The sequence below is a fragment of the Oncorhynchus nerka genome, linkage group LG10 (genome assembly GCF_034236695.1).
Source record: "Oncorhynchus nerka isolate Pitt River linkage group LG10, Oner_Uvic_2.0, whole genome shotgun sequence".
Taxonomy (NCBI): domain Eukaryota; kingdom Metazoa; phylum Chordata; class Actinopteri; order Salmoniformes; family Salmonidae; genus Oncorhynchus; species Oncorhynchus nerka.
The window spans coordinates 51,712,975-51,731,419 of record NC_088405.1 but is presented as its reverse complement, the minus strand read 5'-3'; the positions used below and the strand labels follow the sequence as shown (position 1 = coordinate 51,731,419).

At 42.9% G+C, this 18,445-nt stretch overlaps 1 protein-coding gene across 3 annotated transcripts in view; it reads left to right on the top strand.

The window, feature by feature from the left end:
- Positions 1–18,445, top strand: part of nrg2a (neuregulin 2a) — a 105,321-nt gene that overhangs the window by 48,395 nt on the left and 38,481 nt on the right. For all 3 annotated transcript variants that reach the window (XM_029670272.2, XM_029670273.2, XM_029670274.2), the window contains exons 2-3: positions 12,904–13,069; positions 13,824–13,942. In XM_029670272.2, coding sequence (XP_029526132.1) covers positions 12,904–13,069; positions 13,824–13,942 — 285 coding nt within the window. The remainder of the gene's footprint in view (positions 1–12,903; positions 13,070–13,823; positions 13,943–18,445) is intronic.

Genomic DNA, 18,445 nt, shown 5'->3' with positions numbered 1-18,445 from the left:
TTCTCTGAAAACATTAGGTAATGACCTAATGAGACTCTAAAGTTATGGGAACGTTTGTTGTTAGCTGGTAGCAAGGGCAAACCTCTGTATCGGTACCGGAACATTCTGTCATACTGACTGACTGACTCCCAGAGCCTGGGAATATGACTTACTAGGCTTTCCTCAGGCTATGTGCTGCTCTGAATTGGGTAGTAGAAGCGTATATATGTAAATCAAGCACAGTATTCTCCTCTAGACTGTTTTCTATACAAGTCTCGATTTTGACATTTCCTCAATGCTCATCCTTTACAAAACTATGTGCTGAACCAGACCTAATGAGAAGAGCAGGGTACAAGGAGTACACTGTTGGTAATCTTGTCATAGGTGAGGATTCCTTACTGTTTGTCAGCTGGGGTTGTTTATTTTGTATTGTGGTTGGTTTATCTTGTTATCGGGAATCACAAGGATACATGGAGCCTACAGCAGTAAGAGGCTGGGATGCTTTCAGTCAAGGATTAGTCTGAGGACATTACATAACTAACAAAGTTGGCTGGAGATCCCCATAGCTTTCCGCCAACTCTGTCGCCATTGCAGAAAAAAAAGAACCTTGAGGTTAAAACACGAGGATGAGCTCCTATCTCCCTCTGCCTCATCTGGCTGGCTGCGATAGCTCACTCTCTGTGTGTGTGTGTGTGTGTGTGTGAGTTTACCCCCTGCAGTGAGAATGATCATTAGCCCTCCTTTTTTAACCTAACAGGAAGTTGTTGACAGTTCTGAGGCTCTGTCTCCTCTAAGTGTTTTCTAACAAGGCTTGTGAGAGATGTGTACAGCTGGAGTTGGACTAAAAATAACATGTGTCCTATTGATCTATGATGCATGGTCTTTGTTCTGATATAGACATTCCCTTGTTTGATTCCAGCAAGTGCAGATGGCACTGACAGCTCATCTTGAAATGGCTCAGATAATTTAGAGATAAAAATTATTTCAGTTCGACGTACTAAACTCTTAGCTACTCCCTGCAAAACTTGGTATGTACACAGGTGCTCCAATCAGCAATGGATTAGGAGAACTTCTGAGAATGTCAGGGTAGAATGGTGCTTACAAAATTGGGCAAATTGTATTGATGGCCCCTTGTATGGATTTGTATATAAAGTGCATACGGAAAGTATTCAGACCACTTGACTTTTTCCAAATGTTACATTACAGCCTTATTCTAAAATATCTTTTTTTTTTCATCAATCTACAGACAATACCCCACAATGACAAAAAAACTGTTTAAAAAAATATATATTTGCAAAGTTATACAAATAAAATAAATGTCATATCACATTTACATAAGCATTCAGGCTCTTTACTCAGTACTTTGTTGAAGCGCCTTTGGCAGCGATTACAGCCTGGAGTCTTCTTGGGTATGACTCTACAAGCTTGGCACACCTGTATTTGGGGAGTTTCTCCCAGATCCTCTCTAGCTCTGTCAGGTTGGATGCTGCACAGCTATTTTCCAGTCTCTTCAGAGATGTTAGATCGGGTTCAAGTCTGGGCTCTGGCTGGGCCACTCAAGGACATTCAGAGACGTGTCCCGAAGCCACTTCTGCATTTTCTTGGCTGTGTGCTTCGGGTCATTGTCCTGTTGGAAGGTGAACCTTCACCCCAGTCTGAGGTCCTGAGTGCTCTGGAGCAGGTTTTCATCAAGGATCTTTCTGTACTTTGCTCCGTTCATCTTTCCCTCGATCTTGACTTGTCTCCCAGTCCCTGCCTCTGAAAAACGTCCCCACAGCATGATGCTTCCCCATAGGGATGGTGCCAGGTTTCCTCCAGACGTGACGCTTGGCATTCAGGCCTAAGAGTTCAATCTTGGTTTCATCTGATCATTGAATCTTGTATCTAATGGTCTGAGAGGCCTTTAGGTGCCTTTTGGCAAACTTTGAACGGGCTGTCATGTGCCTTTTACTGAGTGGTTTCCGTCTGTCCACTCTACAATAAAGGCCTGACTGGTGGAGTGCTGCAGAGATTGTTTTCCTTCTGGAAGGTTCTCCCATCTCCACAGAGGAACTCTGGAGCTCTGTCAGAATGACCATCAGGTTCTTGGTCACCTCCCTGACTAAGGCCCTACTCCCCCGATTGCTAATTTTGTTTGAGGAAGTTCTAAACTCCTTCCATTTTAAGAATGATAGAGGCCACTGTGTTCTTGGGGACCTTCAATGCTAAAGACATTTTTTTGGTACCCTTCCCCCAGATCTGTGCCTCGACACAATCCTTATCTCGGCGCTCTACGGACAATTCCTTCAACCTCATGGCTTGTTTTTTTTTCTCTGACATACACTGCCAACTGTGGGACCATATATAGACATGTGCTAAATTCAATTGATTAGACATAACATGTGGACTCCAAGTTGTAGAAACATCTCACGGACGATCAATGGAAACAGGATGCACCTGAGATCAATTACGAGTCTCATAACAAAGGGTCTTAATACTTATGAAAATAAGGTATTTCTGTTTATATTTTGAATACATTTGCAAACATTTCTAAAAACCAGTTTTCGCTTTATTATTATGGGGGTATTGTGTGTAGATTTCAGAATAAGGCAGCAACGTAACAAAATGTGTAAAAGGTCAAGGGGTCTGAATACTTTCTGAATGTACTGCAACTAGTGTTCCTAAAGATTGACGCCAAAAGCATTATGGTATCTGCTTAAAGTGATATATTCCATTTTTTTCAGTGAAATCAGATTAGTGAGATGGTGGAACCTGGACCTTTTGATTAGCTGTTAGTTCACCCAGATTTATAGAGCTGTCAATGGATGTTTCATCAATGTGAATGTTGTACACGATAGAAGCATGGTAACTCCGTTATTGTCACATCATCTTGTCACGGATTTCCAATGGACAGAAAAAAGGATGAGCTACTGATGGGTTAAATTCACCAGTATAATTGCTGGTCAAGTATAGATGTTTCCTGATACTCTTTTGATTTATGTAACTGTTCCTTTAAACTAACAACTTCTTGGCCTCCTCTTACTAAAGAGACACTGTGACATTCTGGCAATTAAGGTAGTTTCGATTACGCTAAGCGTACCTGTAGACTTTCAGTCATTGCGCTAACGCTAGTTAGAATTAGCTCGCAAAACTATTTGTAACTTCCTTCATACTGCCATCAGAGACATAGAAATGGTATCCATGAGTTCATCGGACTCTGGGGAGGTAGAAAAAAAAGTCTCAATTTATGGAATCTCACAGTATCCCTTTAAACACTGAAAATAATTGATTTTACAATTATAGATGGAACCCCAGAAAGTGCATCTTTGTTCAAAGTTTAACACATTTGGGGTTGTTTAGGGAAGTGGTCCAGGCCAGACAGGCATCCTTATGAGAGCAGTTCTGCCACGTTAGAATAGACTAACGGAGGGGGATCCGAACAATGATGTCCCATTATGTTGTATTTCTACACACTATTCCTTAGGTAACCTTGCTTTCTCATTCTCTAATATCATCTACCATATTCAGAACAACTTACAAGAAGTGCATTCAGTAAGGAATTGGAAACAACCACTTGATCCAAGCATTATAAGGAAACCTGTAAAAAGGGTGACATTTTGACAGCAATAATGCAAAGGTGATGCCAGAACGATCAGTATCATTTGTAGTTTGAAATACTGCTGATCAGGGCCTCCCGAGTGGCGCAGTGGTCTAAGGCAGTGGTCTAAGGCACTGCATTGCAGCGGTCTAAGGCAATGTTGCGGTTTCACTAAAGCCTGGGGTTCGATCCCAGGCTGTGTCAAAACCGACTGGTCGTCCCATATGGCGGCACATAATTGGCTCAGCGTTGTCCGGGTTAGGGGAGGGTTTGACTGGGGGGGGAGGGGCTCATCGTGCTCTAGCGACTCCTTGTGCATCATGTCTGGGCTGTGCAGGATGACCGCTGGCTCCGCATAGAGATCTCAGAGCCAGGCAGGGTGTAGGGTCTGACTGTCATAGGACATGTAGCCTACATAGGACAGATCTTCCCTGTAGGATGCAGGGCCAAGCTATTCTGCTGTTACTCCATACTGTACTAGAGAGAATTAAGCTTGTACTGTATCTGTAGTCCTTCAGAAAGGCCTCTGCTCCTTTCTATGTACATAGTCATTCTGACAAAGGTATGGGGTTAGATAGCATAGTCCGTACCACGAGTATAAAGTACTATCAATATCTTTGCAGAATTATCAAGGCTAGTTCCAAATTCAAAGACTGACTCACTGAACACTGAGGGGTTAGTGAACATCAAGCGTAGACTGTCTGAACGTAGACCAAATCGTTCCTTACTGCACATTACAAGTGGACTGTCCGACTGCAGACTGAACACTAGTACTCTTTGTTGTAGTGGACCATCCTTATCTGCAGCCCTTTAAAGGGAACTCGCCTTAATGCAATACACATTCCATCAAACCCCACTACATTCTGAAGAGCTCAATATCACTTAGCAATTTCCACAGAGGGATATTGAAGAAATATTAGTCATTCTCTTCCATATAGGTTTTTAGGACAGACAGCCTGTCTTCTTTACTAGGTCGGGGAAGTGGGGCAATCCCTCCCAAATGAGGACATCCGGTGATTTATTTTGGTGCACCTACATGTTCAGTTTTAATTGAAGTAATTACCTATTATTTATAAAGTATTTTTGATTGTATTGGATACTGTAATTGTATATTAAAAAAAAAATCCCAACCCTTACCACTCTCCACTGATTTGAAATAAACTAATGGACAACAGTAATGCTACTTACAACTATTTCCGCTTGCATGTAAAATAGAGTACATGTAGTAAAATGATTATATACACGCACATATACAGTACCAGTCAAAAGTTTGGACAGACCTACTCATTCCAGGATTTTTCTTTATTTGTACAATTTTCTACATTGTAGAATACTAGTGAAGACGTCAAAACTATGAAATAACACTTAGGACAGTTCTACAGGGAGACAGGACGGACAGCTGACTGTCCTCGTAGTGGCAGACCACATGTAACAACACCTGCACAGGATCAATACACCCGAACATCACACCTGCGGGACAGGTACAGGATGGCAACAACAACTGCCCGAGTTACACCAGGAAAGCACAATCCCTCCATCAGTGCTCAGACTGTCCGCAATAGGCTGAGAGAGGCTGGACTGAGGGCTTGTAGGCCTGTCGCGTTTTTTTTTGTGTTTATCGTCAAAGGAATGAGCGTTACACCGAGGCCTGTACTCTGGAGCGGGATCGATTTGGAGGTGGAGGGTCCGTCATGGTCTGGGGGCGGTGTGTCACAGCATCATCAGACTGAGATTGTTGTCATTGCAGGCAATCTCAACGCTGTGCGCTACAGGGAAGACATCCTCCTCCCTTATGTGGTACCATTTCTGCAGGCTCATCCTGACATGACCCTCCAGCATGACAATGCCACCAGCCTTACTGCTCATTCTGTGCGTGATTTCCTGTAAGACAGGAATGTCAGTGTTCTGCCATGGCCAGCAAAGAGCCCTGATCTCAGTCCCATTGAGCACGTCTGGGACCTGTTGGATCGGGCCATTCCCGCTATATATGTCCGGGAACTTGCAGGTGCCTTGGTGGAAGAGTGGGGTAATGTCTCACAGCAAGAACTGGAAAATCTGGTGCAGTCCATGAGGAGATGCACTGCAGTACTTAATGCAGCTGGTGGCCACACCAGATACTGACTGTTAGTTTTGATTTTGACCCCTCCCCTTTTGTTCAGGGACACATTATTCAATTTCTGTTAGTCACATGTCTGTGGAACTTGTTCAGTTCATGTCTCAGTTGTTGAATCTGGTTATGTTCATACAAATATTTACACATGTAAAGTTTCCTGAAAATATACGTAGTTGACATTGGGGACTTTTTTTTTTTTTGCTGAGCTTATAAATGTTTCATTAAAAATGACACGTAAAATAGCTTCAATCAATTCTCCTGAAGTATTGCTTGCTGCACTTCTTCTCTCCTGTGTAGGTCTTTTTTTCTTCTCTTTCTTTCTCTTATAAAAAGTTGATTTGTCTGTGCTTGTCTCTCTCTTTTTTTCTACCTAGAGGGCTATAGAAGTTACAGTATGCGACTGCATCGTCTTGCATTTTTGTGTGCAAATGTTTTCACTGTGGCCTGTGGGCCTCGGTTGGGGCCGTGTTCTATACTGAGTATGGACATCCCCGAAAGTATTTCCTGAGACATTGTGCATATTATCTGTCCACTGCGCTGCACACAATTTTCTTAAAATATGCACGCTAAGATATACCAGAGATAAGGACTGTTGATATTGCAACCGCACAACTCAAACGCTGGTTCGCCAGTACGTAGCCGCGGGATGATACAGGTGCCAGATGATGTGTGCTCATGATATGCTCTTATCTATTCAGTTGTGTGGGTTCGGCGTTGGACACGCGCTCTCTGCTGTACGACATACCGTTTAGTTTGAGTTGAGTCGGGTCTCTCTCTCTCTCCCTCTTCTCTCCCCCATGTGGTGGATATCAAATGATCTGGAGAAGTGCTCGAAATAGTTTCCTAATTCTATTTTCTATTAGTTTACAATTCTAAAATTAGGTGTAGGTGTACTAGCCCAATAGTCTAGTAAGCAACACGGTGCTGGGCGCAGCCCAGTGAGTGGTGCTTTACAATTACTGGCGCTGTAATGCATAGCTGTCTCTTGGTGCTCAGTTTTAATAGGCACAATCTTAGTTACAACACCCCTCTCGTTATCTCTCTTTCTCACACACACACACACACATTGTAATTATGCAGTACAAAGAAATGTGTGCTCTGTTCACAACGTTCTATTCCTAGGAAGCGTTTGGGGAAACCTACAATTTATCCTACAGTACCATTTCTACTGATCTGCATGCCAGTTATGATATTCATATGCACGTTTTCGTGGGACAGTTTCATTTCAATATATATATATTTTTCTCAAAATCAATGTCACATGTTTTTAATAATATAAATAATATAAATCGGAATGGAAAAATGTTAAAATATAAAACTTTAGATTCCTCTAAAGCGAGAGCATCAGCCTCTGATATATGGACACACTGATTCACAGTGGGCCATTGGCGGCTAAAGAAATGAGCACGTGGAACTAAGAGATGGCTTAGGCCAATGTAGCAGTAGGCCTACTATCATTTCCATATCAGGTTATTTCAATCGCATTCATCTCTCTACTGTGCCTGTCTGCCTCTCCTTCTAGCTGTCTTGACTTGAGCTATCGCTAGTGAAGCGCAACATTGTATCAAATCATTCAAATCAACTGTGCCCGGGCCAATGACTGTATATAGGAAGGTCAGGCCCGAAGCTGTCGCTGACAAACTTGCAACATTGTCTCAACTAGCCTATTCCCACGCCAGTGAGCTCAGGACAGACACAGCTGTTTTTGCGCAAAGGGAAATGTGTTCAGGTATTTTATGACGTTTCCACTGGATATATGGGATCCTCAGAGCATGACATTTTACTCTTTCACACCGAGGCCTAGTGATTATCGAGGGAGAGTTTTGGAGCAATTTTTCAAATACTGTGAGGAACTAATGTCAGTCGCAATGGATTTTAAAATAAATACTGACTTCATTGACTTTCTGTGCGAGGTGAAGAAAAAAATGGCAGAAAAACAAGTTAATTAAGAAGATCAGAAATCAGACATCCCCAAATGGGCACTTTCCTACATTTGTGCGCAGTTTAGTCTACTTCTATGCGTGCTCAGGCACGCACTCCATCGAGGACAGAAAGCAGACACATGCTCATTGCGTGGAGCGCTCCAAGCAAAATACAATGAAAACATTTAAATGATGGTCGGAAATAAATCAGAACTTGTTTGTGTAGCAGGTTGTGAACTCTGTAAACAATGTTTCCACTCCGAGAATGGTAAATGACTGTGTAGGCCTAATTGATCCAATCATGAACAGAAATGAACGTAACTAAATGACAGGAATTAACAGTAAATGTACTACTGGTGACATGTAATGCGGAATTTATTTTTAAAAAAATAATGGATGGAGAGGTTTTGGGGGTTGGGGGGTCTCGGATGGTTGAGGGGCAGCACACGGGGGAACTGTAGGGGGGGGGGGGGGTCTTGGAGGTTTGGTGACTTGGAGATTGGAAGCTTGGGCCAGTGGCCGATAGGTCGTTGGTTCGGGTCCCCGTTTTGACTTGGTGGGAGATCTGTCGGGGCACGGCGCTTGACCCTGGTTGCTCCTGTGGGTTGCTCTGGATGTGAGTCTGTTAGATGACTGAATGTAATGTAAATGTTGAGCCGTTGTTGCTCCTAGACTTTTCCACTTAACAATAACAACACTTACAGTTGACCGGGGCAGCTCTAGCAGGGCAGAAATGTGACGAACTGACTTGTTTGAAAGGTGGCATCCTATGACGGGGCGGCAGGGTAGCCTAGTGGTTAGAGCGCTGGACTAGTAACTTCAAACCCCCGAGCTGACAAGGTACAAATCTGTCGTTCTGCCCCTGAACAGGCAGTTAACCCGCTGTTCCTAGGCCGTCATTGAAAATAAGAATTTGTTCTTAACTGACTTGCCTGGTTAAATAAAGGTAAAATAAAATAAATAAATGACGGTGCCACGTTGAAAGTCACTGAGCTCTTCAGTACTGCCAATGTTTGTCAATGGAGACTGCATGGCTGGGTGCTTGATTTTATACACCTGTCAGCAACGGGTGTGGCTGAAATAGCCAAATCCACTAATTTGAAGGGGTATCCACATACTTTTGGACATGTAGTGCATCTTGCCTATCATATGAACATCCTTTTCAGACTCAAAAAGTGTTTCCTGGAGATTGGTCTGCTGTCCAAAAGATTTCAAATAGAAATGGTCTTGATATGAACATTTTAAGTTGCAAGTATTTGAAAATATCTACATTGGTCAGTCTAAAATTCATTTAAAATTCTGTCATGGACATTCATGTATTACTTATTACCACGTCATTTACGGTTTCTATGCCTTTCGTTTTCCATGTAGGTCAATTCCAACTTGTCCATAATATTCGTAATCTCTCGTCATACTTGATTCAAAGTAAAGATACCTTAATAGAAAATGACTCAAGTAAAAGTGAAAGTAACTTGTGTAAAAGTGTAAGTATTTGGTTTGAAATATACTTAAGTATCAAAAGTAAATGTAATTGCTCAAGCATACATCATTTCAAATTCCTTATATTAAGCAAACCAGACGGTACGATTTTCCTAGTTTTTCTTTTCAAATTTAGGGATAGCCAAGGGCACACTCAACACATTACAAACAAGCAAACAAAAAATTACAAACAAGTAATTTGTGTTTAGTGAGTCAGATCAGAGGCAGTAGGGTTGACCAGTGATGTTGTCTTGATAAGTACATGAATTGGACCATTTTCCTGTCATGCTAAGCATTCAAAATGTAAAGAGTTCTTCTGTGTGTCAGGGAAATATATTGAGTAAAAAGTACATTGTTTTCTTTAGAAATGTAGTGAAGTAAAAGTACAGATACCCCAAAACACTACTTAAGTAGTACTTTAAAGTATTTTTACTTAAGTACTTTACACACACTGCTCTTTTTCCCTGGCCACTTTGTCAGAAAATATTGAATGAGTTTCCTTTTTAACAATAAATTAGCCATGTAAAAATTGCTCTTCTTTTCCTATTATCAGCCAAACCATTGGAATTATAGCTAGCTAGACTCAATTCACCAATTACCATGATGGGTTGTATTTGAGATACTTACCACGATCCTAGCCAACAATTTCAGATTCTTATCCATACCTACCAATACCACCAGAATCAATGCCTGTCAGTTATATACCTAGCTGTACAATGATGGATGCCCTGATAAACATGCTGTAGCTACAACTGGCTCTAAGTACACCTCCAATTGTGTTCCAATTTCCCTCCTGCATAAACAGCATATTTTCACAAGAGTCAGAGATTGAGGCACTTCATGATGACTTACTGTGATAATGTGTCTGAAAGAGAAGGCGGGAGAATGAGCGAGAGGGAATGAGAAAGGCCGCAACCTCACCTTGAGAAGCCCCTCCCCTTCACCCCTGTTCACCTCTCTCCTCTGTACTCTGGGGGAATCCCAGTCCTCAACGAACATGAGTGCAGCTGTCAGCTGTGACAGCAGAGCAGGCCAGAGACCATAGGGAGGGAGAAGACTGCCAACTGTACAGCCCATCCTCCCTCCCTCTACCCATCCATCCATCCATCCATCCTCCCAGAGCTGGGCTGACCCTGTTGTCTAGTTTGGGGTAATTCCATGGTAACGGAATTACGCTTTGACTCAGATTTTTGACTTTAAAATGCATGCCAATCAAAAACCGTTGACTTCAAAGTTTAACAAACCATACAACCCTATGCACAAGGACTACTTTGAACAATTTACACTGAACATTTTACACAAAAACACATTTACTGGAAGAACAGTGCAGATGCAAAGTTTGGCAACAGAATTACTGTAAAATCTCGACAAGTTATTTTGCGTCCACATTTCCCCAGAACTCCAAAGTTAAATATCTGCTCCGAATTAAGATTCAAAGATGTCTACAGAAAGAATGGAGGTGTCAGCTATGACATGACACCTTGAGTTTGGGGGGGAAAAAAAGAAAAAAAAGATTTTGCTTATTAAACTACAGTGGGATTTACGTCCGGTAACGGAATTACATCATGGGTCTCTGATCTGTCCTATATAGAAATGCATAATTATAGAAATTAATATCATTCTCTTTGTGGTGTTGTATCCTGAATAGGTACACAAAGGTAGAAATATGCAATATTCTTCTTTTGCATATTTGGGTATTATTCTACACATGGGCTATTATTGTCTTGAGATCCGCCCCCAAACAAGACCACATTTGTTTGGTCCGAACCACAACAAATCGGAACCATTCCATAGACGTCTTATGTTTCAGAAGTTTGGACTTGTGCCGCAGTACTGTTCTCTACTGTACTGTCTCAACTTGTGAAACACAGACCTCTATGATTGGTTAAGATTTGGTCCCGGCCAGGGCGGAATGACCAGATTTCAACTACTTTTGAACCAAATTTCAACTACTTTTTCAATGGATATGTAATGTCGGTATTCAGTGGGTAAGGCTGCTTGTTAGGGTAAACGGAAAGAGGGTGGGTTGTAGGTGTCAGAAAGAGCCAGGAGAGGTGACATTAACTGTAGAGAGAGAAGAGCGAGAGAGGGAGAGTGAGGGTTTGTCCAGACTGTTTTCAGAAATAAAACGGTTATGAACATACAACAGTATGCCAGTGGAAGGGAGGACTGTAGGTGGCCCAACTGTGGTTTGTAACTACTATGCCTAATTCCATTGCAGATTTGGTAACAGAATTACAAGTTTTAATTACTTAATAATTCATAAACAAACTTGATATCAGCAAAAACACTAACTAATTGATAGGTCTACCTTTTACTTGTTCCTTCTGTGAACTTTCAATATCCTCATGAGGAAAATAAATAAGAAAATATCTTTAAAAATATGTGGGTTCGTGGTAACGGAATTTGAAGGCACAAGACAATGTTTCTAAAACTTATAGAAGGGAAAAACATTACTCCCAAAATGAATATGTGTTGATATAAGTTGGCAGGGGTCTTTTTTTATTTTTTTAAATACATTTTCTGGTAGATGTGGTCTACGACCCCTTTTCCATCTGTTTGACCAGATATGAAAGCTTTTGCTTATTTAAAAATGTTATGATGGAAAACGCTTCAAATGTATATATGCCTTTTTGTGTTGTAAATATCAACTCTTAGCTTTCATTTGACACCCTATTTGAACTGGTCCTTTTTTAAAAGATGGAAATGCCGCTAGCTAACTTACCCTCCAAGCATGCACACGTGCAATCGTCTCTGGTCACTAAATGACAGGCCGTGACAATGTGATCTATGGTTTAACCCTGGACATGTGTTGTGCATTCATCAGCTATCTCGGCTTCGTTCGCCCCCTAGCCTTTTAAATCAACGTTGGTTACTGTAGCGCAGTGGAGAACAGAGGTCATCCCAGTGATAGAAGGTAGCTAACAGAACAACTTCTGTCTACGCTGAGATGGACATAAGATAAGAATAATGGTCATTCTGTCCTGATAAAAAGGTAGTTAACAAACGTGTGTGTGACAGTTTTATACTTTATCCCCGTTGTGTATAGTAGTTCATTTAAGAACTTTGGTGGCATCTCCTCCATGAGTGCACATCTAGCTACGTCTTTGGTAATACTATTTCTGTCAATCTATGGCCGACAAAAATGTCACAATATAGATGAGAGGTAGAGAGAAAGAAATAGATCATGGTTTAATGGTCGTAGCGGCCTTAGCAGCGGTTACTGGTTCTTGCTTTTCTTTTTCTGAGAGCAATTGTGAAATTCTGAGAGCCTGGGATCGGTTCATCTCTGTCCTGTTATTTATTGTTGTGTTCGTTGGAGCATATCATTCCGAATAGCATTTTTTGTTGTTGGTGTTTTGGTTCTGCTGTGAATACTTGAAAGTAGCTCCTCTGTGATTGAAGATGGTGTAAAATGTACCCTGTTTGACAGTGATACTGACTTTGTCTAGGCATGAGAGAGGCTTAGCTGGCAGTGGCTCTGGTGACCTCATCTGGCCATACGAGAGTGTTGGTGAACGGCTGAGCACTTGGTGACCTGACATGTTTGTCTTTGTGCCTCTGTTTGTTTTCTCTCTCTCTCTCTCTCTCTCTCTCTCTATTTTCTCTCTCCCTTCCTCTCTTTCTTTCTCTCTCTATACTCTCTATTCTCTCTCTCTCTCTATTCTCTCTCTCTCTATTCTCTCTATTTTCTCTCTCTCTCCCTTCCTCTCTTTCTTTCTCTCTCTATTCTCGCTCTCTCTCTCTCGCTCTCTAAACCCATTTCAATAGTGAACACCAATCAGTAGCAAAATGTATCAATTTTAACAAAAAAATTTCTGTCTCTTTTCTAGCTATTGTGCCAAAGTTAAAGCGAATGAGGAACCCACTGATGGTGGACGAGGGAAGCAGGCTCACGGTCAAATGTGAGGCTACAGGGAACCCCAGTCCTACCTACAAATGGTTCAAAGATGGCAGTGAGCTCAAGAAAAGCAGAGAGGTCAAAATAAAGTCCAGCCAGTGAGTACATCTACAATCTCTTGAAGCTCCTAACACATTTAGCATGTGGTACTATCAACAAAACAGACAAATGTCACAAGTCGCAGCATGGCAGTGATTCCTCCTTCAGTAGTTTTCTCCTAATGCTTTTACCAGCTGACCCAAAGGATGAAATGCATTTTAGAAAGTGAAACATCAACGTAGAGACTTCAACATTATTTATGAGATGATAATGTGCTATTCCAGGGGGTTATGAGCAAATTACTTAATTGGTGAAATAACAGAAAGTATACTTGGCGGCATAGAAGTGTTTTCAAGACTAAGACTTTTTAAAATCAAAGTTGGTTACTGGGTTGATGAATAGGCCGGGGCCCTAGATTCCACACACCGTGTTCCATATCGCAAATCTTTACGTTCCTATAGCCTCCATTACTCCTGTGTCCATAGCTTCTCTCAGCTATGTATTTGAACAATTACTTCACTTTGAGGGTGTGTGAGTGCTTATTTCTGGTACAGGGAGCAGGTATCGTAAAACCAAGGATCCCTTTTATAACACACTTGATAACTGTCCGATTCTACCCTGCTGAAAGTAACTGCCTCTCACTGGCATCTATCCCACTCAAATCTGGCTTGTACGGCGACGCCCCGTTCCTGTTGCTAGGCGCCTCTAGCCCTGTTGTGTTGTCTTTCTATATCCCTGTCCCCAGCCACGGGTTATGTTTCCATGTCATTTTGGTTCCCCCGACTAAGCTGTTTGTGTTCCCCTCTGCCACAGGAAGAACTCCAGGGTCCAGATCAGCAGAGCCAAGCTGGAGGATTCTGGGAATTACACGTGTGTGGCAGAGAACCTTCTGGGGAACTCCAACTCCACCAGCACTGTTCATGTCCAAAGCAGTGAGTACTGAGCCATGGCCTAACTGTCTGTCAGAGTAGGGGGAATACTGACATGTTGCTGAGTGGTTGGCTGGAACATAGATTAGCGTGTTGGATTTTGTCGAGATGTGGCGAGAGATGTGATTTCTGTTGTTCCTGATTTGTCGTATAGCTGAGTGCTCACATTCTGGCAAAGCTTCAGGAGTCTATGTTCCCGCATAAGAATGTTGGTTCCCTTTAAGTGTGACATAACAATCTCTTTGTGTGCTGGTGTTTGCGTATTCTCTCGTCTCTCTGTGTGTGTGGCCGTCTGTCTATCAGCGGTTGAACTTCCTTGAATCTCTTCTCCTAGTTCTTCCCAACAGTGGCATCGCTGTCTTCCTTGTGTTGTGCCATGACGAGTGATTGGCTGCTAAGAGGAAGGCTGTGTGTCTCTCGCACTGTATAAATACTAGCTGTCTCGCAGGCAAGTCTCATTCTGTTCCAACTGAACGCCTAGTTCCGCCGTGCTCTAGGGGGGCAAGACGGGAGGCAAGACATGGTCATCAGGGTGATGTGTCCACAGGTTGGGGGGAGGGGCTCACCCAGACGGCGTCAATAAACAAATGGCAGTAAATATGGTGAATACGGAGGTAAACCGATCTTGCTGTGTTTGTTTAGCCAACAATGTGGCAGGAAGCTTGATATGAACAAAAGGTGGCAAAAAACTTGAATGTCTATATGAATGAATGAATGAAGAAGGCCTTGTATTGAATGTGTGTGATAAGATCTAGACCTACTGCAGTGTTGTGCTCCTTGGCTTGTCTTTTGACAGGTGGAAGGAATGTTTCAAAGGAAACCTTTATCGGGTGCTACATGCTTTCTTGTTCATGTGAACAGGGGGTGTAGGATTCATCGGGGTCACCGCCTCGGTTGCGTTTCATCCTAAGGTCATAAGAGAAATGGCTGCAGTGGTGTACGTCTGCCTACCTGCTGCAGTGTGTTGCTCTAGCAGCATGTAGCCGCGGTATTATCTGTGTATGTGTGCCTGCTATACATATATATATATATATATGAGAGAGAGAGAGAGAGAGAGAGAGAGAGACCCCAGCTGCTTTGCAGAGGAGACTGTTTCACACCTATTTTAGAATGCAGTCCGAGTTTGCCGGCTTTGTCCACAGAGGCAGCCAATAACATGTTGTTTCCACTGCACACAGCTAGTTAGGCGCTGGGATAGTGACACCCAATCTCATTTTCACGTGGTACATGTCTTGCTGAACCCTCCCCTGCCTTGTATCACCTCACTCCAGTCCAACCACTCACACACGTCATGCACACCAGCTTTTGCAGATAATTGCCTGTGGTAATTGAGATCATTAGTAATGTTGGCCATCACTCCGGTTTTGCTGTCCCATAGAGGTTGAACAGGGCTAGGGTAAACACAGAGGGGGACGGGAAGTGTGTGTGTGTTTGCGCTCGCCATTGGATCCCCCCGGGCGAGTGTGTGAGACCCTGAGATGTAAGGATTATGGGTAATGAAGACAAACAGCACCTAGCTCTAGAGAGCCATCATTCCTCTCTCCCAGAGGGATCCAATAGAGCACATGGCTGCCTCTGAACAGTCTGCTCTGTTGGAGAAAACCAGCCCCAACACAACACACTCTGCCCTCCCTCCTCCACCATCCAGCCCCGGACTGCTCCCCTGTGCCAGCCCATGGCTTCCCTCCCTGTCTGGGGTCAGCCGCTGGGGAGGGCCCTGAGCATGGTGGTCCGTCTGAAGTCTGTGCGTGTGCATGTGGTCCAAGGCTGTAAGGTCACAGGTCAAGGAAAGGGCAGCCTGGGGAGTAGCCTGAAATATTGTGGAGCGGCCACTTCAGTGAAGCAAACCAGCAAAATTGAGTTTCACTTTTTACAAGGGAAAAAACTGGAGAGCACTAAACATCACTAACCACTTGAGCAATCTGGATTCATGACTTAACAAGACATGAGAGATGGGGAATGGGGAATAGAGTTAGTGAGATTTACAGGCGTAATATTGTAGAGCCCTGTAGTTCTTGTGGAGCAATGTTTTATAAAGTAAAGCAGTAATAGACCTATTCCCTATTCCTTTTTATAAACTGGGTGGATCGAGCCCTGAATGCTGATTGGCTGAAGGCCATGGTATATCAGACCGCATACCGCGAGTATGATAAAACCAGTTTATTTTTACTGCTCTAATTACATTGGTAACCACTTTTATAATAGCAATAATGCACCTCAGGGGTTTGTGGTGTATTGTCAATATCCCACGGCTAAGGGCTGTATCCAGGCACTCTGCGTTGCGTCGTATGTAAGAACAGCCCTTCGCCGTGGTATATTACCCATATACCACACACCCTCAGACCTTATTGCAGAAATATATGCCCGAAACAATAAATGGTTTTTATTTATACTAAAACACCAGCTGTTTGATATTACCAACGTAGAAAGCCAGTATCGATGATAAACCACCATCGATTAAAAAAAACAGTACTGTGCAGCCGTCTTCATCGACCTGGCCAAGGCTTTAGACTCTGTCAATCATCATATTCTTATAGGCAGGCTCAACAACCTTGGTTTCTCTAATGACTGCCTCGCCTGGTTCACTAACGACTTCTCAGATAGAGGTCAGGGTGTCAAATCGGAGGGCCTGTTGTCCGGATCTCTGGCAGTCTCTATGGGGCTGCCACAGGGTTCAATTCTCGGACCGACTCTTTTCTCTGTATATATCAAGGATGTCGCTCTTGCTGCAGGTGATTCTTTGATCCACCTCTACGCAGACGACACCATTCTGTATACATCTGGCCCTTCTTTGGACACTCTTAACAAACCTCCAAACGAGCTTCAATGCCATACAACACTCCTGCTCTTAAACGCTAGTAAAACTAAATGCATGCTCTTCAACCGATCGCTGCCCGCACCCGCCCGCCCGCCTAGCATCACTACTCTGGACGATTCTGACTTAGAATATGTGGACAACTATAAATACCTAGGTGTCTGGCTAGACTGTAAACTCTCCTTCCAGACTCATATTAAGCATCTCCAATCCAAAATTAAATCTAGAATCAGCTTCCTATTTCGAAACTAAGCCTCCTTCGCTCATGCTGCCAAACATACCCTCGTAAAACTGACTATCCTACCGATCCTTGACTTCGGCGATGTCATTTACAAAATATCCTCCAATACTCTATCAGTCTTTCACAGTGCCATCCGTTTTGTCATCAAAGCCCCATATACTACGCACCATTACGACCTGTATGCGCTCGTTGGCTGGTCCTCGCTACATATTTGTTGCCAAACCCAGTGGCTCCAGTTTATCTATAAGTCTCTGCTAGGTAAAGCTCCGCCTTATCTCAGCTCACTGGTCACCATAGCAACACCCACAGCTTACAGATAGCTGCAGCTGTACACAGCCCATCTGTAAATAGCCCATCTAACCAACTACCTACCTCATCCCCATATTCGTTTTTTTTCTGCTCTTTTGCACACTAGTATTTATACTTGCAAATCCTCATCTGCACATCTATCACTCCAGTGTCAATTGCTAAATTGTAATTACTTCGCCACTATGGCCTATTTATTGCCTTACCTCATTTGCACACACTGCATACATATTTTCTATTGTGACTGAACATTTGTTTATCCCACGTGTAACTTTGTTTTTTTGTCGCACTGCTTTGCTTTATCTTGGCCAGGTCGCAGTTGTAAATGAGAACTTGTTCTCGACTGGCCTACCTGGTTAAATAAAAGGTGAAATAAACATTTGCATTTAACAACAAATGAGGGTTTGTGCTCAGGCGTAAAAGAAAGGTGGTCAGTGTGTCGGAGAATAAATGTACAGAGCTCAGAAGGTACTCGTACCATGAAAAGGAGTAACCCAAATGAGGCAGAGATGCAAAAAGAATCTACCTATTGAATCCGTGCTAGGGAGAATACGAACGGTCACAGGGGCGCTACAAGTAAAACACAAAGGAGCATGTGTTTCAGCCGGATGCCTTCGTCAGTGCTGTTACAAAGCAGCATTTTCAATGTGACCATGCAACGCCATGCTAGTGCCATTCATCCAATAGGAAGAGCCGCAGGACATGTTTCCTCAAATCTGGTGTTGGAGGGAGAAAAAAACCCCAACAACTGCTGTGTTTATCTGCTACAACTACACCCTCCGGTGAACTTGCTCTTCTCGTGCATATTTAAAAAGAGGGTGAAGGTGATGTACGGTGGCACTAGCTGCTCTTCTATGGAGATTTTGACCAACGTCGCTGTGTTTCACCAGTAAAAAAAAAAAAAAATACGTTGTACCCGGACAAAGTGGCAATTATAGTTCTACTGCACAGATGGCAGAGTGGGTGGCTGGTTTGAATGATTTAGTTAGTCCATCACTATTCTGGTGTACCGGTGTGCAGTTTAAGCAGGACTTGCTTTTTTTTCTGCTGCAGTCTGCGTCTGTGCAGTTATACAGTGGGATGTCCATATACAGTACGCATTTCCCTTCTGTTTAATGTCAATGACAAGGCCTTATCTGAATAC